Below are 22,089 nucleotides of genomic sequence, written 5' to 3'. Positions count from 1 at the left end.
TGTAGACGAATAGGCTGCATCTAAACCACAGATGCACCAAAATAACTGTCCTAAATATTTGCAGCTAATGCTTTCTCTCATGACAAGCAAAGACTAAATTGGGCAATTTAATCACTTGTTATATTAGGATTATGCTAAACCACCATCAGAGTTCTCCACAGATCAACTGAGAGATCCAGTTTCTATTTTATTGTCATTTCCATGAGACGCAGATGATTGTTTGACCAGCTGGACAGTCGGATCCAACAGGTTGCTGTGAGGCCTCTAGTGTGTTTAGAAAATTCATGATGTTGCTGGAACGTCCTAATATTGCCATCTAGTGGATACTGTGGTGAACAACGTGTTTGAACAAGCATCTGTAATGAGCAATTCAGTGGTGATTATTTATCAGGCCGTCTTTTTTCTACACTTGTTTATTCCCGTTAAAATCCCAGCATGCCTTGAGCAAGAAAAAGAAAAACTTGCTGAAGAAGTCACCAGTGTGTATAATAAGGCTAAAAACACACACACTGAGGTTTCATTTTCATAAATTTTAGAACAGCTCCCAACTATTCATCTTGATAATGAGCTTTTCTGCATTCTTGGATAGGAGATGGTTCCAGATCCTCTGAACCACTCATGGTCATCTCATGACTGAATGATGTAAAACAAAATGGCAATTCAGACTGATTATCAGGCTAGGGAGGTGTGTGTGTTTCTACAGCTACACAACATGTGCAAAATTTGAGGACACTTAATTATTTTAAGGGCCTTTCCACAATTTCAGAGCACTAAAATAGCAAAAGGTGAAAATATTTTACATACAGTACATTTCCCTTAGGTGGAAACACACTGGAAATCCTTTATGCAAGAAGTTTGGAGGAATTTAACATCGGAGAAAAAATGACAAAAATAACATTTTCCAAAAATCCAGTCAGTTTTCCAATGAGGGCTACACAAATGTTGTGCATTTCAAAAATTCACAACACATGTGTTTGTTATTTTTAATTGTATCACTGTTTTTTATTTCAATATGGCAACGTTATTTTATGTACTGCAAGGTCATTTTATGTTAGAAACACATTTGTAAATTAGAAAACATCCAAAAAACAAAAGAAACACTGAGGTTACAGTCTAACAAAGGCAAAGACATTCACCAAAGTCATGAAAACACAAGGTTTGAAATATTGGGAACACACCAATCAAGCATCACAATCTGCTGTAAATCATTCAAGTGTTTAGAGCAGCATATCTGAAAGCACTTTTTTCCAAGACCAGAATTTATTACTGGAATGTGAAGCTGAAGAGAGTCTGCAGACTGTTTTAGAAAAGTACCAGATCTCCTTGAGAGAAGCAAAGATAAATAATATGGTACTCTAATTAGTAGAGCTTCATAAATAAACCAGAGTCACAGATGCTCTCTTTTTGCATATTGAAAAACCAGTTTGTTTTTTAAGTGATGCAAATGTGATCAGTTTTTGCAGTGAGAACAAAAAATAGCATATTAATAAATTAAAAATCCAAATGTCATGTGTTGTGCATTACAAGAACAAACTAAAGAGAGTTGTATATTTTTTAAAGTATTTTTATTATGACAAGTTTGAACATTTTGTGAAATTACAGCCTTTGTGGTACCAAACAACAGTGATATGGTCTAAGTATTTTGGTAAACATGAAACAGTGACATTATTTGAAGTTATTTGTTTTAGTCCACTTCCTCAATAGTTGGGCCCTTTGAGCTGCCTCCTGCCTGGCTGCCGCAGCCTCCTGATGGTGCTGCTCCCTGGTACAGCTTGGTCACAATCGGTTTGCACACTTTCTCTAGTTCCTTCTGCTGATGCTCATACTCATCTTTCTCAGCCAGCTGGTTGCTCTCCAGCCAGGAGATAGTCTGGTTGCACTTGTCAATGACCATCTTTTTATCTTCCTCACTAATCTTCCCTTTCATATTCTCGTCCTCGACACTGCTCTTCATGTTGTAGGCGTAAGACTCCAGTGAGTTCTTTGCTGCAATCTTGTCCCTCTGCACGTCATCCTCAGCCTTGTACTTTTCAGCGTCCTGTACCATCCGCTCTATCTCCTCTTTGCTGAGGCGGCCCTTGTCATTGGTGATGGTGATTTTGTTTTCTTTGCCGGTGCTTTTGTCCACAGCAGACACATTCAGAATGCCATTGGCATCGATGTCAAAAGTCACCTCCACCTGTGGTACACCACGGGGAGCAGGAGGGATACCCGAGAGCTCAAACTTGCCCAGGAGGTTGTTGTCCTTGGTCATGGCTCTCTCACCTTCAAAAACCTGAATCAGGACGCCTGGCTGGTTATCTGAGTATGTGGAGAAGATCTGGGTCTGCTTGGTGGGGATGGTGGTGTTGCGTTTGATTAGAGGTGTCATAACTCCACCTGCAGTCTCAATACCCAGAGACAGCGGAGCCACGTCCAGCAGCAGCAGATCCTGGACATTCTCTGAAGTGTCACCCATGAGGATTGCAGCCTGGACTGCTGCCCCGTATGCCACTGCTTCATCTGGGTTGATGCTCTTGTTCAGCTCTCTACCATTAAAGAAGTCCTGCAAGAGCTTCTGGATTTTGGGAATTCTTGTGGAGCCACCAACCAGGACGATCTCGTGGATCTTGGACTTATCCAGCTTGGCATCTTGCAGGGCCTTCTCAACTGGCTCCAGTGTTCCCCTGAAAAGCTCAGAGTTGAGCTCCTCAAAGCGTGCCCTTGTGATGGAGGTGTAGAAGTCGATGCCCTCAAAGAGAGAGTCAATCTCAAGGCTGGCCTGGGTGCTGGAGGACAGGGTTCTCTTCGCTCTCTCACAAGCTGTGCGCAGCCTCCTCACTGCTCTCTTATTTTGGCTGATGTCCTTCTTGTGTTTTCTTTTAAATTCCTCTACGAAGTGCTTGACCATCCTGTTGTCAAAGTCCTCCCCACCAAGGTGTGTGTCTCCTGCGGTGGATTTCACCTCAAAAATGCCATCCTCAATGGTCAGGATGGACACGTCAAAGGTGCCTCCACCAAGGTCAAAGATCAGTACATTGCGCTCTCCCCTTTTACCTTTATCTAAACCGTAAGCGATGGCTGCTGCTGTCGGCTCATTGATGATCCTCAGAATATTCAGCCCAGAGATCACCCCAGCATCCTTGGTGGCTTGTCTCTGAGAGTCATTGAAATAAGCTGGAACTGTGATGACTGCGTTGGACACCCTCTGTCCCAGGTAGGCCTCAGCAATCTCCTTCATTTTAACCAGGACCATGGAGGAGATTTCCTCTGGATAGAAGGCCTTGGTCTCACCTTTATACTCCACCTGGACTTTTGGCTTTCCATTATCACTGATCACCTTGAAAGGCCAGAGCTTCATGTCAGCCTGGACAACTGCGTCGTTAAACTTTCTTCCGATGAGCCTTTTGGCATCAAAGATTGTGTTGGTTGGGTTCATAGCCACCTGGTTCTTGGCAGCATCTCCAATGAGCCTCTCTGTGTCAGTAAAGGCCACATAGCTGGGAGTGGTCCTGTTGCCCTGATCATTGGCAATAATCTCCACTTTGCCATGCTGGAAAACCCCAACACAGGAGTAGGTGGTGCCCAGATCGATGCCAATGGAGGTTCCCTTAGCTGAGGACATTTTGTTTGTTGCTTTAGAGTTCCTAGAAAAAATAGGGAGATGTCAATACAAAAACACTGATCACTGCTATTAAAATTATTCAAAATGATTACATAATTAATGTCTGTAATATGGATAAAAATGTTTAAAAATGTCCAATTATTAGAGTCATATGTTAGAGGTACAGTTACAATTAAGGAAACACAGAGTGAAAACGATAATTAGCACTAGTTACATACTGGTGAGATGTCTGCTTCACTAGTTTGTTTGAATGTAAGTCTCACTTCAAAAGTAAAACAAAAATTAACTGAGTGATTACTTGAACCCATTTGATTTTTGTATTCCCCAAATTAGATTTGTTTATATAATGAAAATAACCCAAACCAGAAAGTAAGTAATTTTAGCACTCAAATCCGACTGTTTCTATAATGAATTGTTAATACCATTCATGGCATTAATGCCACTGTTATATAAAAATGCTCAAGCAGAATTGATGCTTTAGAAAATGTAAGATTTTAAAGATTGTAAGATTTTAATCTTATGATTTAAACCTTTCAGTGAATGATTGAATTAAAATAATGCCTACGCCATCATATATACATCATGACAAAGAAGTCTGCACTGATGTTTCCATTCAAATGTATTTAACCATAATCAGATTATCAATTGCTACTTACTTTCAGTTTTAATCTCTCTGTTGTTGTCTCCCTAAGGTGTTGGAGGATCTCAGCAGTCTCCCTGAGTAGATTCCTGTGTGGTTCTTCTGAAACTCATGCCCAAACTGACTCAAACCCATTGCTTTTATAGTTACAACCAGATTTCCAGAACAATCCCAGCCCGCCCCCCTCGGCCAAGCACAGTGACTCGACTGTTAATATTAGCAACTAATGCAGCTGGCCTGGTGCGCGAGAGAGCCGGTGAATATTCCAGAGAGAGACAGCAGTTTGACGCTCAGCCAGCAGGGCTGACTGTGAGGGAAAGCAATGTAGCAGGAAGGCACATTCAGGGAGGTATGTAGAAGTGTTAGCAGTCATGAATGTAAGCTTTATCCCCCAAATAATGGAAAACATGCAGCTACACAGCCCCTGACCTCTCTGTCATTCTCTGTTTTCATTTTTCTTGGTATAAACACAGTTTGTTTAAAGTTTTCTCTGTTAAAAGAAGTTGCTTTATTGCTGATTTAATGCATTCTTTTACATAGTATACACTTATGCATTTTGATAACATGAATATTATTTTAGGTGACCCGATTGGATCAAATTAAGACAGTGACAATCATATGGCAAACATAAAATCTAATAGTTTTTCTCAACATTTAGCTCATACATTACAATTAATACCAGAAGCAGTGGAAGGAAGACATTAAATGTACCACTAATAGATGTGGTTTTACAAAAAAGGAATGATCATTTAATTAAGGTCAGTGCTGATATTTATTTGTCATGAATGATTTAAAAGGCACATTCATACCATGGCCTTAAAGGTATTATCCAGTCCAAACACTTTATAGCTAAACACGCCGCTCTTCAGTGAGACAGATCTCTGGAATTCTGAGTGAGCAAATGGAAACTTGGTATTAAATGAGGAAAGTTAATGTAGTTTCAAAAATGTTTTACTGGCTCCTTCTCAACCATACTTCCTTTTTAGGAATACAAGCAGCCTGTTATCTTAAACATAATTTGAGACATTACATATCTTAATCTGTTGTCAGCATATTAAACTTTGCTTTCCATTTGTTCAGCAGAAGTGCTGCTCATTTAGGGTCAGTGTTAAATGCCGACACCACACGCCCCATCTGAGATTTCTCTTCTGAGTCAAGTCTTTAAAATGGACTCAGCCTTTCACAGCCCAAACTCATTTATTAAAATTAACAACACTGAGTCATATTGTTTATATAACAAGCATGATATATTATCAGTGTAATAAAAAAGGATGACTGGATGTTACCTTTTAGGGCATGTATGCAGATACCATTCGATTTGATTATTTAACGCATATAAAACAAAACATCTCTAAAATAATATACATTGTTACACAGAGTTTGTTTTGGCTCAGCCCAAATTGCATGGAATGTACTCATAAAATATAAATGCCATTGACAAAAAACAATGTTATCTTCTGTTCCATTCTTGTAGCCTTCATTTGGCACTGTGCGTAAATAGGGTAAACAAACAAATCAACAACTGTGATCTAATAACATAAGCAGTAGCAACTAAATAAGTACATACACATGAAAGCATGCAAGCAGGCTTTTGTTTAAACACGTGACACGACATAAGTAAAATGCTAGTTGGTTATATGTCATATGTTTCCTACACGTCTTACTCTTAGTTTTCATATGTAACACTATGTCTGAAGTGCTATTAATAAGTTACATTCAGCATAAGTAAAATAATTCCTCCGTTTTGTAGCAATTTAGAAAATAAAATAGATATCTCTGTTTATCCCAGGGCAACTCTGTGTCGAAGATCACACCACAGGCGCTCTCATTAATACCTGTGAACAAAATACAATGTTACTATTCACACATCTACTATTCATATGTGAATTTAAACTGCATAGAACTGCATCTTAAGAAGGATGGATAATAAAAGATATACAGCGGGGTGAGACCTACCTGTAATAATTAGGTTTGAAAGGGCCGTTCTTGTTGAGGCCCATGTACTTGGCCTGTTCGTCAGACAGCTCTGTCAGGTGGGCGTCAAAGTTTGGAAGGTGCAAACTGGCCACATACTCATCTGGAGGAAAGAGACAGATTGCAGTCTAAACTTTCTAATGTGCAACATTTTTGCTTTGCTGAATGATGCCATTTTTAAGTCAAGTCACAAGGTGGCAACACTGAGTAACACAAGTGAGGAAAGCTTTGGCTACGGCATGCTTCTTCCTCTTCTTTCTATGATCATTCTTAATAAATCTGTGATCTAAAACATAGTTTCTGTGGAAACAGAGTTGGCTCTTACCCATCTTCTTGGGCAGAAGATACACATCCTGTTTATAACGTCCCTCTGGAGCATTGAACAACTCAATCAGGGCCAGGGCCTACAGACAACACAGACCACACAATGGCTGTGAGACTCACAAGGAACTACATGTCACTGCAGAATAGTAATGTGGTGTACAGAGAAGGAAAACCTTCTCCAAGCGTCTGTCCTGAAGTGTGAGTGGAGGAGCATTAAATCCTACTCCTGTTACTTCAGCTACAGAAAGTATTTTCTCTTCTGGGCTACACAGAGAGGATGAAATTACTAACCTGAGTTGTAGCAGTGATGGACAACACAAACGTAGGCACTGTGGAGCAGCTCAGATTTAGGAGGCGACCCTGAGAAATAACAGGAACCACAGTAGCTGTTAGCTGTGGGGTCAAACAGCTGTGACAGACTGAGACACTTACAGGACTTATTATTCTTGAATTTTCCACCAGGTTTAACTGACCCACGGCATTCAATTACAAGACGACACAGAGATATCATTGTAATTTTACACACTACAATATTTCACAATTGTGAAATGTTACAAATCCTTAAATAAATGCAAAATTGACTCTGATTTTGCAGGCTGAGAGATGTGTCTAGGATTAAGTGTGGTGTCAATATATGATATTTATGATAGACTAAGTATAGAGACTAGACTAGTATTGCAGAGGGAAATCACCTCTGCCAGTAGGACAACTCTCTTTCCATCAGGCCAGATGATGTGGTCAACCTGAGAGCGCACCCTCTCCCAGGTGAGCTCAGGGCTGCGCAGACTCGCCTGAAGACATAAAAGACAGGTCAGTCCTACAACTAAATGACAAACAAAAGCTCCAAGACATGAATAAAGTATATACAAAAAACTGAAAACACATTACCACATCAATCTCAGTGTTGGAATGTCCCATATTGCAGACGATGCAGCCATTCTTCATTCGGTCAAGCTGTTCTCTGGTAACAACATTCTTGTTGCCTGTATTGAACAAAAACACAACAACAACGATATGATATAAACAAAGTCACTGATGTTGAAGTTACTCATGATTGTGGAGGATGAAAATCAAATTTTAAAAATGCTTCTGTCATAAGAACAGACTTATAACTACTTGTAAATTGTGATTGTGATTACTGTCATTACTAGCACATGGACCCAAAAAGCATATTTTAACATTTAAATGAAAAGTCTATTTTTGACCTTAACTGGGATATTTAAAGCATGTGTGCATTTATATGCTGGAAATACTGAGATTATCAAAGCAGAAGTAATGCATGTGACTGCATGGGGCGCATTACCAGTGCAAGTTATCACCACGTCCATCTGCCGGATGACCTCACTCAGCTTGACCACTCGGAACCCATCCATGCTGCACGAATACATGAACAGATCATGTTGTTTAAGCAGCACAAACAGAGTGAGAGCAACTTAAACATGATAACGTGTTGTCATTCTAGCATCGCAGCTACTCTGATGCACTACAAAAACATTTACTGATGTAACAGTATTGAATGGTAACAGTTATTCACTTACCATGCCTGGAGGGCACAGATAGGGTCAATCTCTGTGATGCACACAATGGCTCCGAGGGCCTTAAGAGCAGTGCAGCAGCCTTTCCCCACCTACAGACCAGGGGGCAGTAAAATACTTCATAAAACAGAAGTCTTGCATACACGCTAAATACACATAAACGGGTCTACTCCACCTGTTGAAAACTGAGTCATGCCATCTAAAGTGAGAATGTTTTCAAAATGGAGAATGACTCACCTCTCCATAACCACACACAATGACTTGTTTGCCTCCAAACATTATATCTGTGGTCCTCTTCAAGCTGGCAGAGACAAGCAAAATGACACTCTTTCAAATACAATGAGTCTTAACAAAAGAGAAACAGTATCCAGGTTGTAAACAACAGCTAGATTTCTGTTTTTTAAAGTATTGGATGAATCGTTCTGCTCACCCATCCAGGATAGATTCACGGCAGCAGTAAAGGTTGTCAAACTTCTGCTTGGTGACAGAGTCATTCACATTCATCGCAGGGACACTCAGCTTGCCGGCCTTAGAGAGCTGGTACAATCTGAGAGTGGACAGTGGGAAGCATGTTCAGGCAGATTTGCACACACATGCACATATCCACACACAACACTGAGCTGCAATCCTGTGTGACCTGAAACTTTCCGGACCATCTGGCTAATTGATCCCATTGAGAGTTGCACATGTACAGCTGCTGTGACCTGTCATGTTTCTCAAACAGGCTCCAGTCAAATCAGGCCAGTGACCTTTTCAGTCTACAGTGTCAGTCTGTATTAATACTAATATGACTTATGTAACTGCTTTTGATACTGTTTGTGCAGACACTGTATGACATACAGAAAGCTTGGATTGCTTCCAGCTCGGGTCCATCTAGAGGACAAAAATATGTAAACACGTCATGGGAAAGGTCTCTAAAAACAGCTTCATCACTGCGACAATAGTGGGTCTTATCAGGCTGAATAATAAAGTTTGTTATATAACTATAAAAATAGTCTAGCAATCAGCACTCCAAAGAGCATCAAAGAGGCCAAATCATATTTGCCCAAAAAGCAGGTGCATCAGTGAAAAATTATGCTAAATAGTTTAGTAGTATAGTATGGCAAGTGGAGCAATATTAAAAATCATGAAAACATGTTCTAAAGCTATCCCACAGCATAAACTTACCATATCGTAACTCTAAACCTTTGACCAATATCAATGAATAAAGAAATATTACCACAATCTTTATTATTTTTAGTCCCTTATAGGCTGTCAAAAACTGTGCCAGAGACCTGCCAATGTTATAAATTCTTGATGTCTATGAGAGAAATGCTTTTTTAACAGCCTGGGTCTTACTTTTATCATCAGTCCCTGTGTCCAAAATCTGACTATGAAGCAGTGAAAAGAGAAAAGAACTACAAAAACAAACACGGATTGTACTAAAAATATTTTTTTCTTCATTCTCTACTTCCTTTAAAACTCCCAAACCCATCAAATATAATCCCCGTCTCACCTATGAACTCCAGTAACACTCTCCTCTACGATGCCCCGGACCTTCTTGAAGACACTGGGGTACTTCTTGTAAACCCAGTGGGTCAAGTCTCCACCATCATCCAAGATCTAAGGAACAAATCAGAGGTAACAGCGTGAAAGATAACCTCTGAAATAAAGGCAATGATAGAACAGTAGAGCAGAGAACACACAGAGGAGAATCGACTAAGACTGGTGTTAGGTTTATTATGAGATTGTTAGGTTGATACCATATTGGCCTGCCAGCCCTCAGTGTTGACACAGCGATCGATGCACCACCAGAAGTCGTCCTCTGACTCACCCTTCCATGCAAACACAGACACCCCTGCAGCAAACAAAGCACAGACAGCTAATGGAAAAGACAGCAAGCAGAGAAGGAAAGGACTGGCCGGCTGCATGAGCAACAGGTCCATTAGCGCACATTACACAGTGAAAGTACATGTGCCATTGGTTACTGCTGAGTTACAAGTAGAGCTGCAACAATTAGTCGATGAATCAATTAGTCGATCGACAGCAATATTTTTTAATCAAATATTCATTTTGAGTCATTCGTTAAGCAAAAATGTCCAAAATCTCTGATTCCAGCTTCTCAAATGATTTTCTTGTGTATTTAATCTAATTTGATAGTAAATTAAATATCTTTGGGTTATGAACTGGTCGTTTATGATCGGGACAAAAAGAGGACATTTGAGGATGTTGCTTTGGGAAACAGTGATCGACATTTTTCACCGTTTTCTGACATTTTACAGACCAAATGACTGATCGATTAATCAAGAAAATAATTGATAGATTAATCAATAATGAAAATAGTCATTAGTTGCAGCCCTTGTTACAAGTTGCATTAGGATTCATTTAACGTTACTGCTAAACAAGATATTTCAAACACAATCAAAACTACATGCAGAAACATTTTTACTGCATTGTAGACACCCATAATAGTTAATGTACAGACCTATAATCAGGTTATTTTTAGTAAACAGGAACCTGTTGAATCATCATGTAATTAATATTGAAGCTAATGCAAGATAACATCCACTGCTATGAATATACACATTTTATATCTAATGTTAATCTACAAACCATTACAAAACTTGATAAGACTTGATAGTGGTGATGTGCTCTTCTTGGCTTTGTGTCATAAGCTGACTGTAGTAAATATCAGCTGATTGTTTTTGTATCCAACTGAGACAAAGCAACTCTGATGAGATTCAGTTGCAAAGCCTTTAGTTGCAACAAAAGGTTTTACATGTTAAAAGTGACCTTCGAGAGGAGATGATCTTACCTATCTCAGCAAGAGCAGCGGCCACCTCATTCTGAGTGGAGTAGATGTTACAGGCAGTCCAGCGACACTGGGCCCCCAAGGCTACCAGAGTCTCAATCAGGACCTAACAGGGAACGATGGAATATACAAATACGTGAAGAGGTAGCCGTGGTAAAGAAGAGAGGGTGATAACAGTTACAGTTATATGCAGTGAAAAGGATAAAAGGACGTACTGCTGTCTGAGCAGTGATGTGAGTACAGCCTACTATCTTCGCCCCAGCCAGTGGCTTCTCCCCCTGGGCTCTCTTCCTCAAGGAGATCAAGGCAGACATGTCTGGGGAGTAAACACATTGTGCACAAGTTAGTGTGAGCTGAAAGGACATAAATGTTGGGTTTTGTTTTGGGAGATAGAAAGAATGATGTACCATTTTGAATACAAAACAAGCCCTTTCTACAAGTTAGGTGTGCAATAAACGGCTGTAAAATGGAGACTGATTGAGCAAAAATGTCAGCAACAGCTGTTGCTGCCCAGGCTTGAGCCTGAAGAACACTTGTCAAGCACTCACACCTACTTATCACTCACACAGGCAATATAAACAGCCAGAGAGACAGAAGAGAGAGGGAGGTGATTTGTGAGTATACAAAAATAACAAAATGCCTCAGATGGTAGAGGAGGAATCTCAGAAAGAAAAGTAACAAGAGATGAACTGAGAGACTGAGCCCTGCTCTCAGTTTGTTTTGAAATCAGGAGGAGGACCTTTTATTAATCGCTGACTCAAATACTGTCCAAGCAGCAAAACAGATGCCATGTGATATCTATCAGGGAACAAAGTCATGACAGGTAGCTCAAAGCTCTCTTTGTACATATGATAATGATATCAAATCTCTTACTGAAGGCGACTGTATCACAATAAAGATACAGAAAACTTGTTAAACCAACATTTTATATTGATTCAACATGTACACCATTGCCTCTCTGAGTAGGAGACGGAGATTCCATAAATTCATTTTGATCAAAGTGTGATTCCTGAATCATACAAAAGGCTCCCATGATTCTTTACATTATTTCATATTTAGAAATGGAAAAAAAAAAATCTATAATCTTTGAAACGCCAACAATGTGCCAGTAAGGTCAGACTAACCTTGTTCTGCTATTTCAATTTCGCGGCGGCCAAATTCGGCCTGCTTGATGTTCTTCACACAGAAGTCGCTGCTGCCATGGGTGTTGACCTGGGCTTTGTCCCGGGGGGAGGTTTCATCATCGGAGCTGTCGGTGTAGGATGCAGCTGGCAAATGGAGAACACAAAAGGTCATTATTGTGGAGAAGAATACAAAAAAGACAATTATGAAATATATATTCATGTCCATTGTGTGAGAGGTGGAGCTTGTGTACGTGTTTCCTGTGTGTGTGAAACTGTTTGCAGTGTACTTGTGTGTGTGTGTGTGTGTGTGTACTTTTGTACAAATATGTATGCTTATATAAGCTGAGTGTACATACTTGATTCCAAAAGATGATGTATGCACTTAGAAAAAATAGATTATCAACCATTTGGAGTTTACAGTGATCTTAAATCTCAACAGTAATCGTTTATAATCTCCATCAGTCTGTTGGAGTACAGTCTATGCTCTAACATCTCATAGAAGTGGAATGAAACTTTCAGGTACCTGAGCTGTAGCTGTCTGTAGACGACTGCGAGATGGACCGAGAGAGGGAGCGGCGGCCTGCCTTGGTGGGGTATTTGCTGAATTCCTGTTTGTCCTCTGTGTTCGCAAACTGGATCTGTAGAGAACCGGAACAAAATGGAGCACAACATGAACATAAGAGGCAAACAAAATCCGGACATTAGTCAGTTTGTGTTTGGACTTTTTCCGTCTCTATGCACAGATGAAGTGTCAACAATGACATCAGGGGAGCAAGGAAGAGTGAGGAACAAAAAGTACCATCTCACACATTAACAGCGATAACGCTCTCATTTATACACTTTTGGTAATGTGTTCACACTCCGTTAGTTTAGACTCATTTCACTGTTTCAGCCAATTAAAATGTCCTTTCAAAGGTAAATCACCTGAGCCTGTTACAGTAAATCACAGGTGGATCAGGAAGAGGGAGCTGACGTCTATTTTTAGATGCTCCCTCCTGCTCTGTGATTTATGCTTTGTTCCAATACACAGGCTTCAGTTGTAGGTGTGGTTCATCATGTCAACCCAACCCTTCAAAGGGCCCTAGATCAAAGACCTGGAAGCGCATAAAGTGAATCAGTACACCGCTAGCTCACCTATTTTTTATATTAGCCTTTAGCAGAATATTTCAGTCTCGACTGTCCGATCTTCGGCATTAACTGCAAAGGTTGATCCAATTTTTTAAAATCATATCATACAGCTTGTGAAAAAAAATCCAGTGCCTTGTGTGAATTTGGCTCTATTTAGTGTTTACAGGCTACAATTAGACTTAGGATCTAACAAATCCACTGGTGTCTGGCTGCACTGGTAGTACACAACAGTTGTCAACATTAGAGGGATCAAACCCTCAGGTGCTTTAGTAAGTGGGTCAGTTACAACAGTAAGGAGTCACTAGTTAAAGTCCAGTAGAACAATCTACGTTGATCCTGACAATAATTAAATATAGACCAGGAGAATTCAGGAACTATCCCGCGTAGATCCCTGTTGGATTAAGGCTGTAGTTTCTATTTTGCTTACACCTGGCACTGTAAATAAGTGGGACTGTAACAAAGAGACTGTTTCTGGACAGGTCACAGTCATACTACATCTCAGCATATTACTAGAATAGCACGTCTGCAGGTGGGTATCAGGCCTGAACCTCATGGTGCCCTTAAGTTTTAGACTCTATGGCTTTGACTTTGACTGCTCTGTTCCCATGAAAGACTCAATGTCACACCTAACAAGCAGTGTTGTACTATTGCTTACTGTATACTGTAGGTTTAGCAAGAGGATGTATTAACATGATTGTGCATGTGACAAATGTTAAAATGCCCGATGAGAGCTGCTGTGAACTCTGCCTTTCCAAGAAACCCTAATGGTGTCTTGGTGGCTTAGTGGCAAGTGTGTTGGATCATATCCAAGCTCACACTGTGGTGTGTCTCATGTCTTCCTCACAACATTGTGTATCATCAATATATCAAAGCATGCAGTCAAGGGCGGCAGACTTTCACTATGCTTATTGTCAATGCAGGAAAGCCTTCAGACATTTTTTTCGTGACTTATTTCTTCCTTTATGCATTCATTCCTTTTTTATCATGACATTTTGTTTTTTTTTGTTTTTAAATTGACTCACTGGATGTGCTTTTATGGGTAAAGCATGGTCAAAGGCCTCCTTGTTGATTAGACTTTATAATTCTTGGTAATTTGACTTAAACAGCACGTTTTCTTTAAAGGTGCAGTGTGTAGAATTTAGGGGCATCTAACGGAATGGACTTGGCAGAAATGGAATATAATATTCATAAGTATGTTTTAATTAGTGTATAATCACCTGAAAATAAGAATTGTTGTGTTTTTGTTACCTTAGAATGAGCCCTTTATATCTACACAGGGAATGGGTCCTCTTCCACGGAGCCTGCCATGTTGCACCGCCATGTTTCTACAGTAGCCCTGAATGATGGGGGGAGGGGGGTATTCAGTTGGCTGCAATCTGCAACCTCACCGCTAGGTGCCACTAAATCCTACACACTGCACCTTTAATAATAGCGTTAGACAATTCTAAGCAGTTGGAATCATCACTTTGGCTATTCTTGAAGTCCTTCACTGCTTCGTTCTCTTCCTGAAACATTCGCTTTGCCTCACTGATAATCCTTTCAAATATCTTCATTCATTGTGGCAATGCTGTGTGATTTCCTTGTTCTCTTATTTTAGATGTCCATAGTATGTGTTTGGACTAAAAACTTACGTGCAGGCCAGCAGAGTTGACACAACACACAGACGATAAATCCGGGAACACATGAATGCCAGACTAACAACAGTGAGTTGGGTAACATTTGAGTGTGATGTGCACTGCACATACGGACCTAGAGCTATATCTTTAAGGTATAGTTTAGTATTTTGATAATAACATTGAAGAGTGTTTGTTTGTTTAGTGGCACAACATTAAAGCAATAAGAAACAGAAACATTTTCCACTGTCCAACAGGTTGCTGAGAGGATAGTTTTCTGAGTTTAAGTTCACAGTTGGGTGAAACTGGCTTGAATGATTCAGTTGCTTGGTAGTTGCTACGCAAACATTTAGACAAACCAAGCCTGATATATGGGGTTCATACAGCTAGCGCCAACATCATTTATGATCCCTGAGCAACTGGTTTTCTTAGACTAAATGGTTTCATCTAAAACTTGAAAACTCTCATGATAACTGCTATAATTTTAATTTGAAATTAATTTAAAATTTCAGTAACTGTGGCTGAAATGGCTAAAACAGTTAAGTGTTTACATCTCACAATCTCTTTCCAAGGGCAGTGACACCTGGGCCTCAACAGTCTACTGTGTCAGTATGAAGAAACTCAAGAAGCTTGTGAGACAGTGTGAGCTGAGCAGATCTCTGCATGTCTCTGTTTTCACAATTGACAGTGTGCTCTATCTCACTTGCTTGCAAAATACTAATTTTATGTTAGCTTTGCATCAGTTCGGACTCTTGAGGATCCAGCAGAGAGTTTTTTTGTACAGTCCCTTGAACTTCTGCACTGTTCTTCCCTCAATTCTACACATCAAATTAAAGAATCTCTCTCTTTTGGTTACAGCATCAAGGATAACAAGAGGTTAATCTGCTTAATGATGAATTACTCAGTGTTACTTAAGACGGCACTCTGTTTCTGCTACTCTTACACAGTGACTACCTCAGAGGTAAGCAGTGAGAGTAACCATGGCCTTTTGAGAAGGAGATCTTACTTGTAATTGCATTTCAGTGAAACATCTTTGTTGCAAGTCAAATAAAACCTTTCTGTGTGGACTGCACTGTTGGATAAGACAAAAAAAATCATTCTACCTAACTACAAAAAGAAGACAGAAAACTTGTGACATGCCTGAAGCAACTCCAGCACATCTGAGTGTGTGGGATATGCAGTATCTTTCCGGTGATGCATTAGTAGCGACTCACCCTTTCTCTCCCGTGCCCATGTTTGTGTGCCATGGCTGCCTGTCACTGCCTGGTCTCTCCAGTTTTCCAGCCTACTTCCCTTTGCCTGTGTGTCCTCTGTGTGATGGTACTAGGTGTCCCTGATGCTATTATCCCAGAACACTCCCAGGCAGAGCCAGGGGGAGGTTCCCACCTATTATCGTGATTTCTAATGGCCAACCTGGAGAGAGAGAGAGAATGAGAGAGAGGCCTGGAGAGAAAGGGGAGGTTGATTCTAACTGAGCTTCTCTCTCACTCTCTTTCACTCTCCGCTTCTGCCCTTGACAACCAGCTGCTAAAGTCAGTAGGTTGTATTCTATGGTTGACTTTTAAGTGCTGAGAGAGCGAATGCAGGGACAAGTTGCAAAGAGAGAAAAGGTCAAGTATGTACATATGCACAAACTAGAAATAGGTGCAGAGAAAAATTACACGCATATTGAAAAAACACATTTGCTGCAGCTTTTACTTTCAGGCTTTACTCCTGATTTGGACGACTAAATAAAAGGGGATTGACAGGAGGAATTAAACCCTGTTTCCATTAGCCTTCATCTGCATCAATAAGCGGCCCATCCAGTCCCATCCTACAGCTAAAAATAACCTTTCTCTCCTAGATAGCAGGCCAGGTCACAGACTTAAGCTGTGGTGTGACAGTCAGTCTGCAGTGTAAGGGCTCAATGAGGGCCTGGCATAAGGCGACATTACCTACTTACCCAGACACCACTAGCGCTCTGCAGTGCCATCTGATTGAAAAGACATACAGTCTGATCCACATACTGTAGATGTTTGTATAAACATCAGGGCCTGAAAACAGGCTAATGACAGGAGTCCCATTCAACAAGTCAAAGACAGAAAGTCTGAAATATTTTTTTATAATGGTGCATTAACAGTAAAAAAAAATGCTAAAGTCAATGAGGTGAAATTCTTCACAGGTGTACTTACTAACAATCACCGTACTTCCTGTTGTCTGCAAATGGCGCCTGTTTAGATCAACGCATGCATGACGGATTACACAGTGTTGTGAAAAAAACATACAGTGAGCTAATCCCTCCTCCAGAACTATGTGACCTTTAGCACCAACTATACCTTCTACTTCTGACTATACACCTCAATCATGAGGAATTTGAATATCAAGGTAACACATGATCACATATCATAAACAACAACAAGGGAATGCAAAAATTATTCAACAACCAAAAAAAAAAAAAAAAGTAAAATGAGAATTAAGAAAGTCAGAATGCTGAAGACAAATACTGTAGTTAAAGGAGAGAGATGCAAAGGCACACCTGAGAACACAGTGGAAAACGATGAAACTAGTCAGTATGGACGTGTTATATTTCTCAGTTTATGGTGACTCTCCCCCAATGTTAATATGGGTCACACTGTGGGACAAACACAGTACTTTGCTTGTGTAGACTATCGAAAACAGAGTCTTTCAAATATTTCTTATATCATAAGCTCTTGTTTGTAGAAAAATGTGACAATGCTGGTGAAAATTGGTGAAGTCTAGGTAATGCTTTCAGCCCAAACTTTTAAAAAAAAATCTAAGTTCAATTCGACCACCAAGAGGCACCAAAGACAGAAATGTTCAAATTCTACACGATAGGACTTTAAATATAAATTCTGAGTCTGTCTCTGTGCTAGTTTTCATTTTTAACCACCCAACCATCAGCGGCATTGTCAGATCATTTACTGTATGTTTCCACACTTTGATCTAAACTCGCCAGGGGCGGAAAAAAATCTGCATTCGACCTTCGTGAAACTCGACGTTGTGACAGACAAGATGAAAAGGTGAAAATAAGGTATGAACGCTTTTGCGCTTTTATGTAAAACAGCCCACAGGGATCAGATAGAAATGATGATGCATGAACAAATTCACAGTGAGTGAGTCCGGTTCCCGGGGGGGCGTATTGTGTAACTGCTGGATAGATTCAAAGAGAGAGAGGAGGCAGAGTAGTGGCGTTCTTTGACTTTCCCACCCACACACACACAGACACACACACACACGCACACACACACATTCATTTCATTTTTCATTTGTAGAAGTGATTGTTTTTGCCCGTAGCGTCTTTCTGGTTGATTATGTGACAAAGCAAAAGACATCCAAAGTCTAATTTCTCATGTGTGATACTGTCTGCAATATTAATTTGGTTAATTATTTTTTTCCAATCATTTGCTGTATTTGTTTCGCTTAATTCTTTTTTTTTTTTATGCAAACAGTTGGCTCAGTTTGACACTGGGCTCTCACATTTATTCGTAACACACTGCTTTGTTTTCATAAGCACACTGCACATTCCTACCATCCAATATGTTTTCAATCAGGCTCCCTGAGGCGGCTCACAGTCCACACATTATTGCCTCGTCAGACAGGGGGTCGGAGGTAATATTCTGAAGTCTATGAGCCCCGCTGCTGGGAAAATTGATATTTTTACTATTCTGATTTTGTCCACCTCTTGCAGATGCACTTTAATGCTACAAAGTAGCATACATAATCCTACATTACAACATAAGAGCCCACCAGTAAATACTAGCTCACAATTTTCAGGTTTTGTTGAGACTATCACAGGTGCTGAAGTTAATATTTTTGTTAAGTGTCTTTGATGGTGTCGTGATGGTACACTTGTTGTTTAGTGCGCATGTTATCATGATTTCTGAGATACATCCACTCACAACATTTCATAATTTAACAAGATAAATGAGTCATGTTAATCTGAGCACCAGCTGGCAGTGTGTCAGTGTTAAACAGAGGTCTGGTGATCTCCATCTCAACAGTGAGTTTTTTAAGGCCAAATCTGCCCGCTTACAGAAGTAGAAAGATGCTACAAACATCCCAAATGATGTAGTGAGGCAACAAAATCATGATCAACGTATTGTTTATCAAACACAGAGCATCAAGTTCAGCTGTAGGTGCCAGAATAGCAAGTAGATCAGTCACCTATACTGCGCAATTGTTCAATACCTCATGTAGAGCCTAACAGATGTCAAATTAGTGAGGCTGGGAAGATTGCAATAATAGTAAATATAACACTAAATGATGTAATAAATGATGGAGATAAAATCATCATAAATATTTATAAATAAAAAGCATGACTATAGTACAAAATACAATTATATTAACATTTATTAAGTAAGGACCAAACATTTTATTATTAAAATGCAGCTAATTAAGCACTTATGTACTGATATTTCTTTTTGGATATCTGTTGAAGTACTGTATGTTCCAATATATTTACTACTTTAACCTATGCACACTGATGAATGTGACAGGCTCTAGTGTCTTGATTTTACAACACAGACAAAGTGCACCAGTAAGCACTGGTGTCAAAGTCAAAGGTCACCTTGAGTGTTAAAGAAATACTTCACAATAGAGTTGCCATGTTTGACAAAATACAGAGTTTGTGACACAGTCTTGGCAAAAAGCTTTCACTAAACCAGTATAATCAGTTTAAGGACCACCAAACCTTTAAGCAAAGTAAACAAAAAAAAGTCACAGGAGTTTTCTTTCCAACATTTGAGCACGTTAGTTCTGAGAAACCAGAAAGAAGCTTTCAGCCCGCTAGTCTGTTCAGTGTTTATCCGCTGCCTGTTGCCAGCTGTTACACACGGTGGTGGATTGGGAATGATATGAGCAGCCACCTCAAGGGAGTCATTCGGTCTGATGATTCTTCTGTGCCGTTGTATAACAGCCAAGAAATTCAAGGCCTTTTTCTCACAGGTGCACCTTGTGCTGTTGACACGTTTTTATCATGCTGTTCCCATAACTGACAGTGATGAAGCCCACACATACCGAACACTCCTGAACAAATTCAAGAGCGGCATCACAAACACAATCATGGCCTCTCTTGTCACTACATACAGACATTATCAACTTTTATAAATTACATTCCCATCACCCTAAACCTTCAACGAATTCAAAGCTGTGCGATTGCAATTCACGGTGGATTGAAATTCTTCAGAACAGCCAACACCTTATTTAATACTTCAGACTGTCTAAGCTAAGGCACAGTATGACAGCTGGTGTATTTCTTTACTTTGCAGAGGTCTTAAATCAGAGGTTTAAGAGCTCAACCTGGCTTTTAGTTGTTTCCTGCCTGCAAGATGTTGGCATGATATAGACATTGTGATTTAAATAAACAGGAAGGCTACACCATGGCAGATTTAGACAATAATCCTTTCTTTGCTCTTATATATTTTCACCTCAGTAATAACATGGTAGCAGCTATGATTAGACAAACACCATATAGGAGACAAGAAAGTCAAGGTTTTATCATTGTGGCCTAACTTCTCTGATTATTTTAAATACATTATAGACCAGATTATGTCTCACTTAGCAGAGGGGGGCCTGGCTGTAACATTAAGTTACATGTGACACTGCAGCATCACATCACATGCATGCCTTAAAGCTGCATCGGCCTCTCTCTGCTGTCAACTTCAGGCTGAAAATGCAGATGCTGCCTTATGAATGCATGACAGACATAACCCTACATCACATTGCATTGCCTTGCCTTGGTGATGCGCTTCACTGCAGTACAATGCGTACCGAGGCTGATTTATCCATGTGCCTGCAGACTGGTACACACAGTCTCTTTAGCCCAGTGACAGTGACTGATGGCGGAGATCACGTTTCTTACCTTCTTGACGGATTTCAGAGTAGGGACGGCCGTGAACGCTGCAGAGGGCATTTCCCCGACGTTCATGTTCACATCGCTGCTGTTCTTGCTGACAGTCAACGCGGAATATTTTTCCGCAACGTTTTCCGTCTCTTTCACATATTTCGTGGCTTGTTTAACCTCCGCCTTGCTGTCCACAACCGAGTCGGTCATTGCATCCAGGTGGTGTTGAGCTGTTTCTGAGGTGGAGAGAGAGAGAGGAGAGGAATAAATAAAAGCCGGTTCTGAATTGAGTTCAGACTAACGTTAGCTTTGTCCGTCGCTTTCTTGCTCTCTTGGCTAAGCTATCGTGGCTTAAAATGACCGAACCGACGCTGAAGCACGACGCGGGGCAATAAGTAGCCTACTTGAAACGAGATTAACCTGTTATCTGTCTTCACTACTTTCTACAAGAGCCGCACGAAGACTTGTTTCGGTCCTCCGGGTCTGCTGTCATCCACAGACAGCAACATCACCGAGGGGAGGGGGCGGTTGTGTTGAGCCTGTCACCTGAACAAGTGGGCAGTGTGTAACGTTAGACGGTGATTATCCAGTTCGCGCCGGTGGAGAGGGGGAGGTAACGGCTGGGGGGTCGTTACTCGTTACCCCATATTAAAATATATTACATTATATTGACTCGATACTTTCGTTACTTGCGTTACTTGCAAGCGTATACCGGTATGTTGTTTCCATGGTTGCACTGTTGCCCTGCGTTAGGTCTCCTAGGAAGCGGGGCACAAATCCCGCCTCCTGCGCTATGATTGGCTGACTGTGGCACCAACGTCTATAATCTACAGCGACTGATTGGCAGAGCTTGATTGGGACAGAGTTTAACCTGGGAGGTGGGTTTCAGGGCAAAATACCAATGTTATTTCGCCCCATATCAGAAAGAAATTAAATTAATTTCATTCAGTTGTTTTGTTACATCAGACGAAACTCTTTAAATATGTAAACACAAACTTGCAGAACTAATATAACCAATTTATTACAATTTGCTCAGATTCATCTATTGGGATGAAAGAGAAGTACTTATACTGTACTTGTGCACTTCAGTTTTATTCTACTTTATACTTTGATACCACTACATTTAAGAGCCAAATGTTGGTGTTTTTACTCTACTACATTGATGTGACAGCTATACAGTAGTTACTAGTAACTGTAGATTAAGATTTGCATGATCATTTCATAAAACATGATGCACTGTTGATTAAACTACTCAACATCATAAAAAGTGGATAAAATCAGCTCCACCAGCCACATTAAAATGCCTCTTTTTATGTTATTGGACCAGTAATAATTATCCAATTACATAATACATGTAATAATATAATACTATGAGAGGGCCCATGCATAATGAGCACTTTTACTTTTGAAACTCAGTTTTGGAAGGCAGGACTTTTACTTGTGATGTAGTATTTTGTATTAGTTTGTTTACTTTGGGGAAGAAACTGAGTACTTCTTCCTCCACTGAGCATGTT

At 40.2% G+C, this 22,089-nt stretch overlaps 2 protein-coding genes across 6 annotated transcripts; both read right to left on the bottom strand.

Moving 5' to 3' along the window:
* Nucleotides 1-1,655: 1,655 nt before the first annotated feature.
* Nucleotides 1,656-4,419, bottom strand: hspa1b (heat shock protein family A (Hsp70) member 1B). Its single transcript, XM_067592045.1, has 2 exons — nucleotides 4,261-4,419; nucleotides 1,656-3,626 (listed from the first exon to the last, which is right to left on the bottom strand). Exon 2 carries the CDS (start codon nucleotides 3,602-3,604, stop codon nucleotides 1,685-1,687), a length of 1,920 nt encoding a protein of 639 aa, XP_067448146.1. The 5' UTR covers nucleotides 3,605-3,626; nucleotides 4,261-4,419; the 3' UTR covers nucleotides 1,656-1,684.
* A 309-nt stretch (nucleotides 4,420-4,728) lies between these two features.
* On the bottom strand, nucleotides 4,729-21,306 carry ahcyl1 (adenosylhomocysteinase-like 1). Of its 5 annotated transcripts, none has more exons than XM_067592048.1 (18): nucleotides 21,288-21,306; nucleotides 20,594-20,811; nucleotides 12,516-12,630; nucleotides 11,993-12,136; nucleotides 11,084-11,184; nucleotides 10,872-10,974; nucleotides 9,820-9,914; nucleotides 9,573-9,679; nucleotides 8,508-8,624; nucleotides 8,315-8,378; nucleotides 8,081-8,169; nucleotides 7,846-7,916; nucleotides 7,431-7,525; nucleotides 7,235-7,333; nucleotides 6,834-6,902; nucleotides 6,544-6,622; nucleotides 6,201-6,321; nucleotides 4,729-6,079 (listed from the first exon to the last, which is right to left on the bottom strand). In XM_067592048.1, the coding sequence occupies exons 2-18, from the start codon at nucleotides 20,783-20,785 to the stop codon at nucleotides 6,073-6,075; spliced, it is 1,668 nt and encodes a 555-aa protein (XP_067448149.1). In that variant the 5' UTR covers nucleotides 20,786-20,811; nucleotides 21,288-21,306; the 3' UTR covers nucleotides 4,729-6,072. The 5 variants fall into 5 exon arrangements, with proteins under 5 accessions (XP_067448149.1, XP_067448148.1, XP_067448147.1 ...); XM_067592047.1 differs by lacking the exon at nucleotides 21,288-21,306 and adding an exon at nucleotides 21,122-21,277; XM_067592046.1 differs by lacking the exon at nucleotides 21,288-21,306 and adding an exon at nucleotides 20,996-21,115.
* Nucleotides 21,307-22,089: the final 783 nt, after the last annotated feature.

Source organism: Thunnus thynnus, chromosome 6, assembly GCF_963924715.1.
Source record: "Thunnus thynnus chromosome 6, fThuThy2.1, whole genome shotgun sequence".
NCBI classification, from domain to species: domain Eukaryota; kingdom Metazoa; phylum Chordata; class Actinopteri; order Scombriformes; family Scombridae; genus Thunnus; species Thunnus thynnus.
This window is presented reverse-complemented; position numbering and strand designations above follow the sequence as displayed.

Bases quoted from the DNA above. Each gene is read 5' to 3' on its own strand.
- hspa1b (XM_067592045.1), bottom strand. From the start codon at position 3,604: ATGTCCTCAGCTAAGGGAACCTCCATTGGCATCGATCTGGGCACCACC.
- ahcyl1 (XM_067592048.1), bottom strand. From the start codon at position 20,785: ATGACCGACTCGGTTGTGGACAGCAAGGCGGAGGTTAAACAAGCCACG. The intron at 9,915-10,871 runs GTAAGATCATCT...TGTTTGCTGCAG, and splicing joins CGCTGCTCTTGCTGAGATAG to GGGTGTCTGTGTTTGCATGG. The intron at 9,680-9,819 runs GTATCAACCTAA...TTTGTTCCTTAG, and splicing joins AGGGCTGGCAGGCCAATATG to ATCTTGGATGATGGTGGAGA.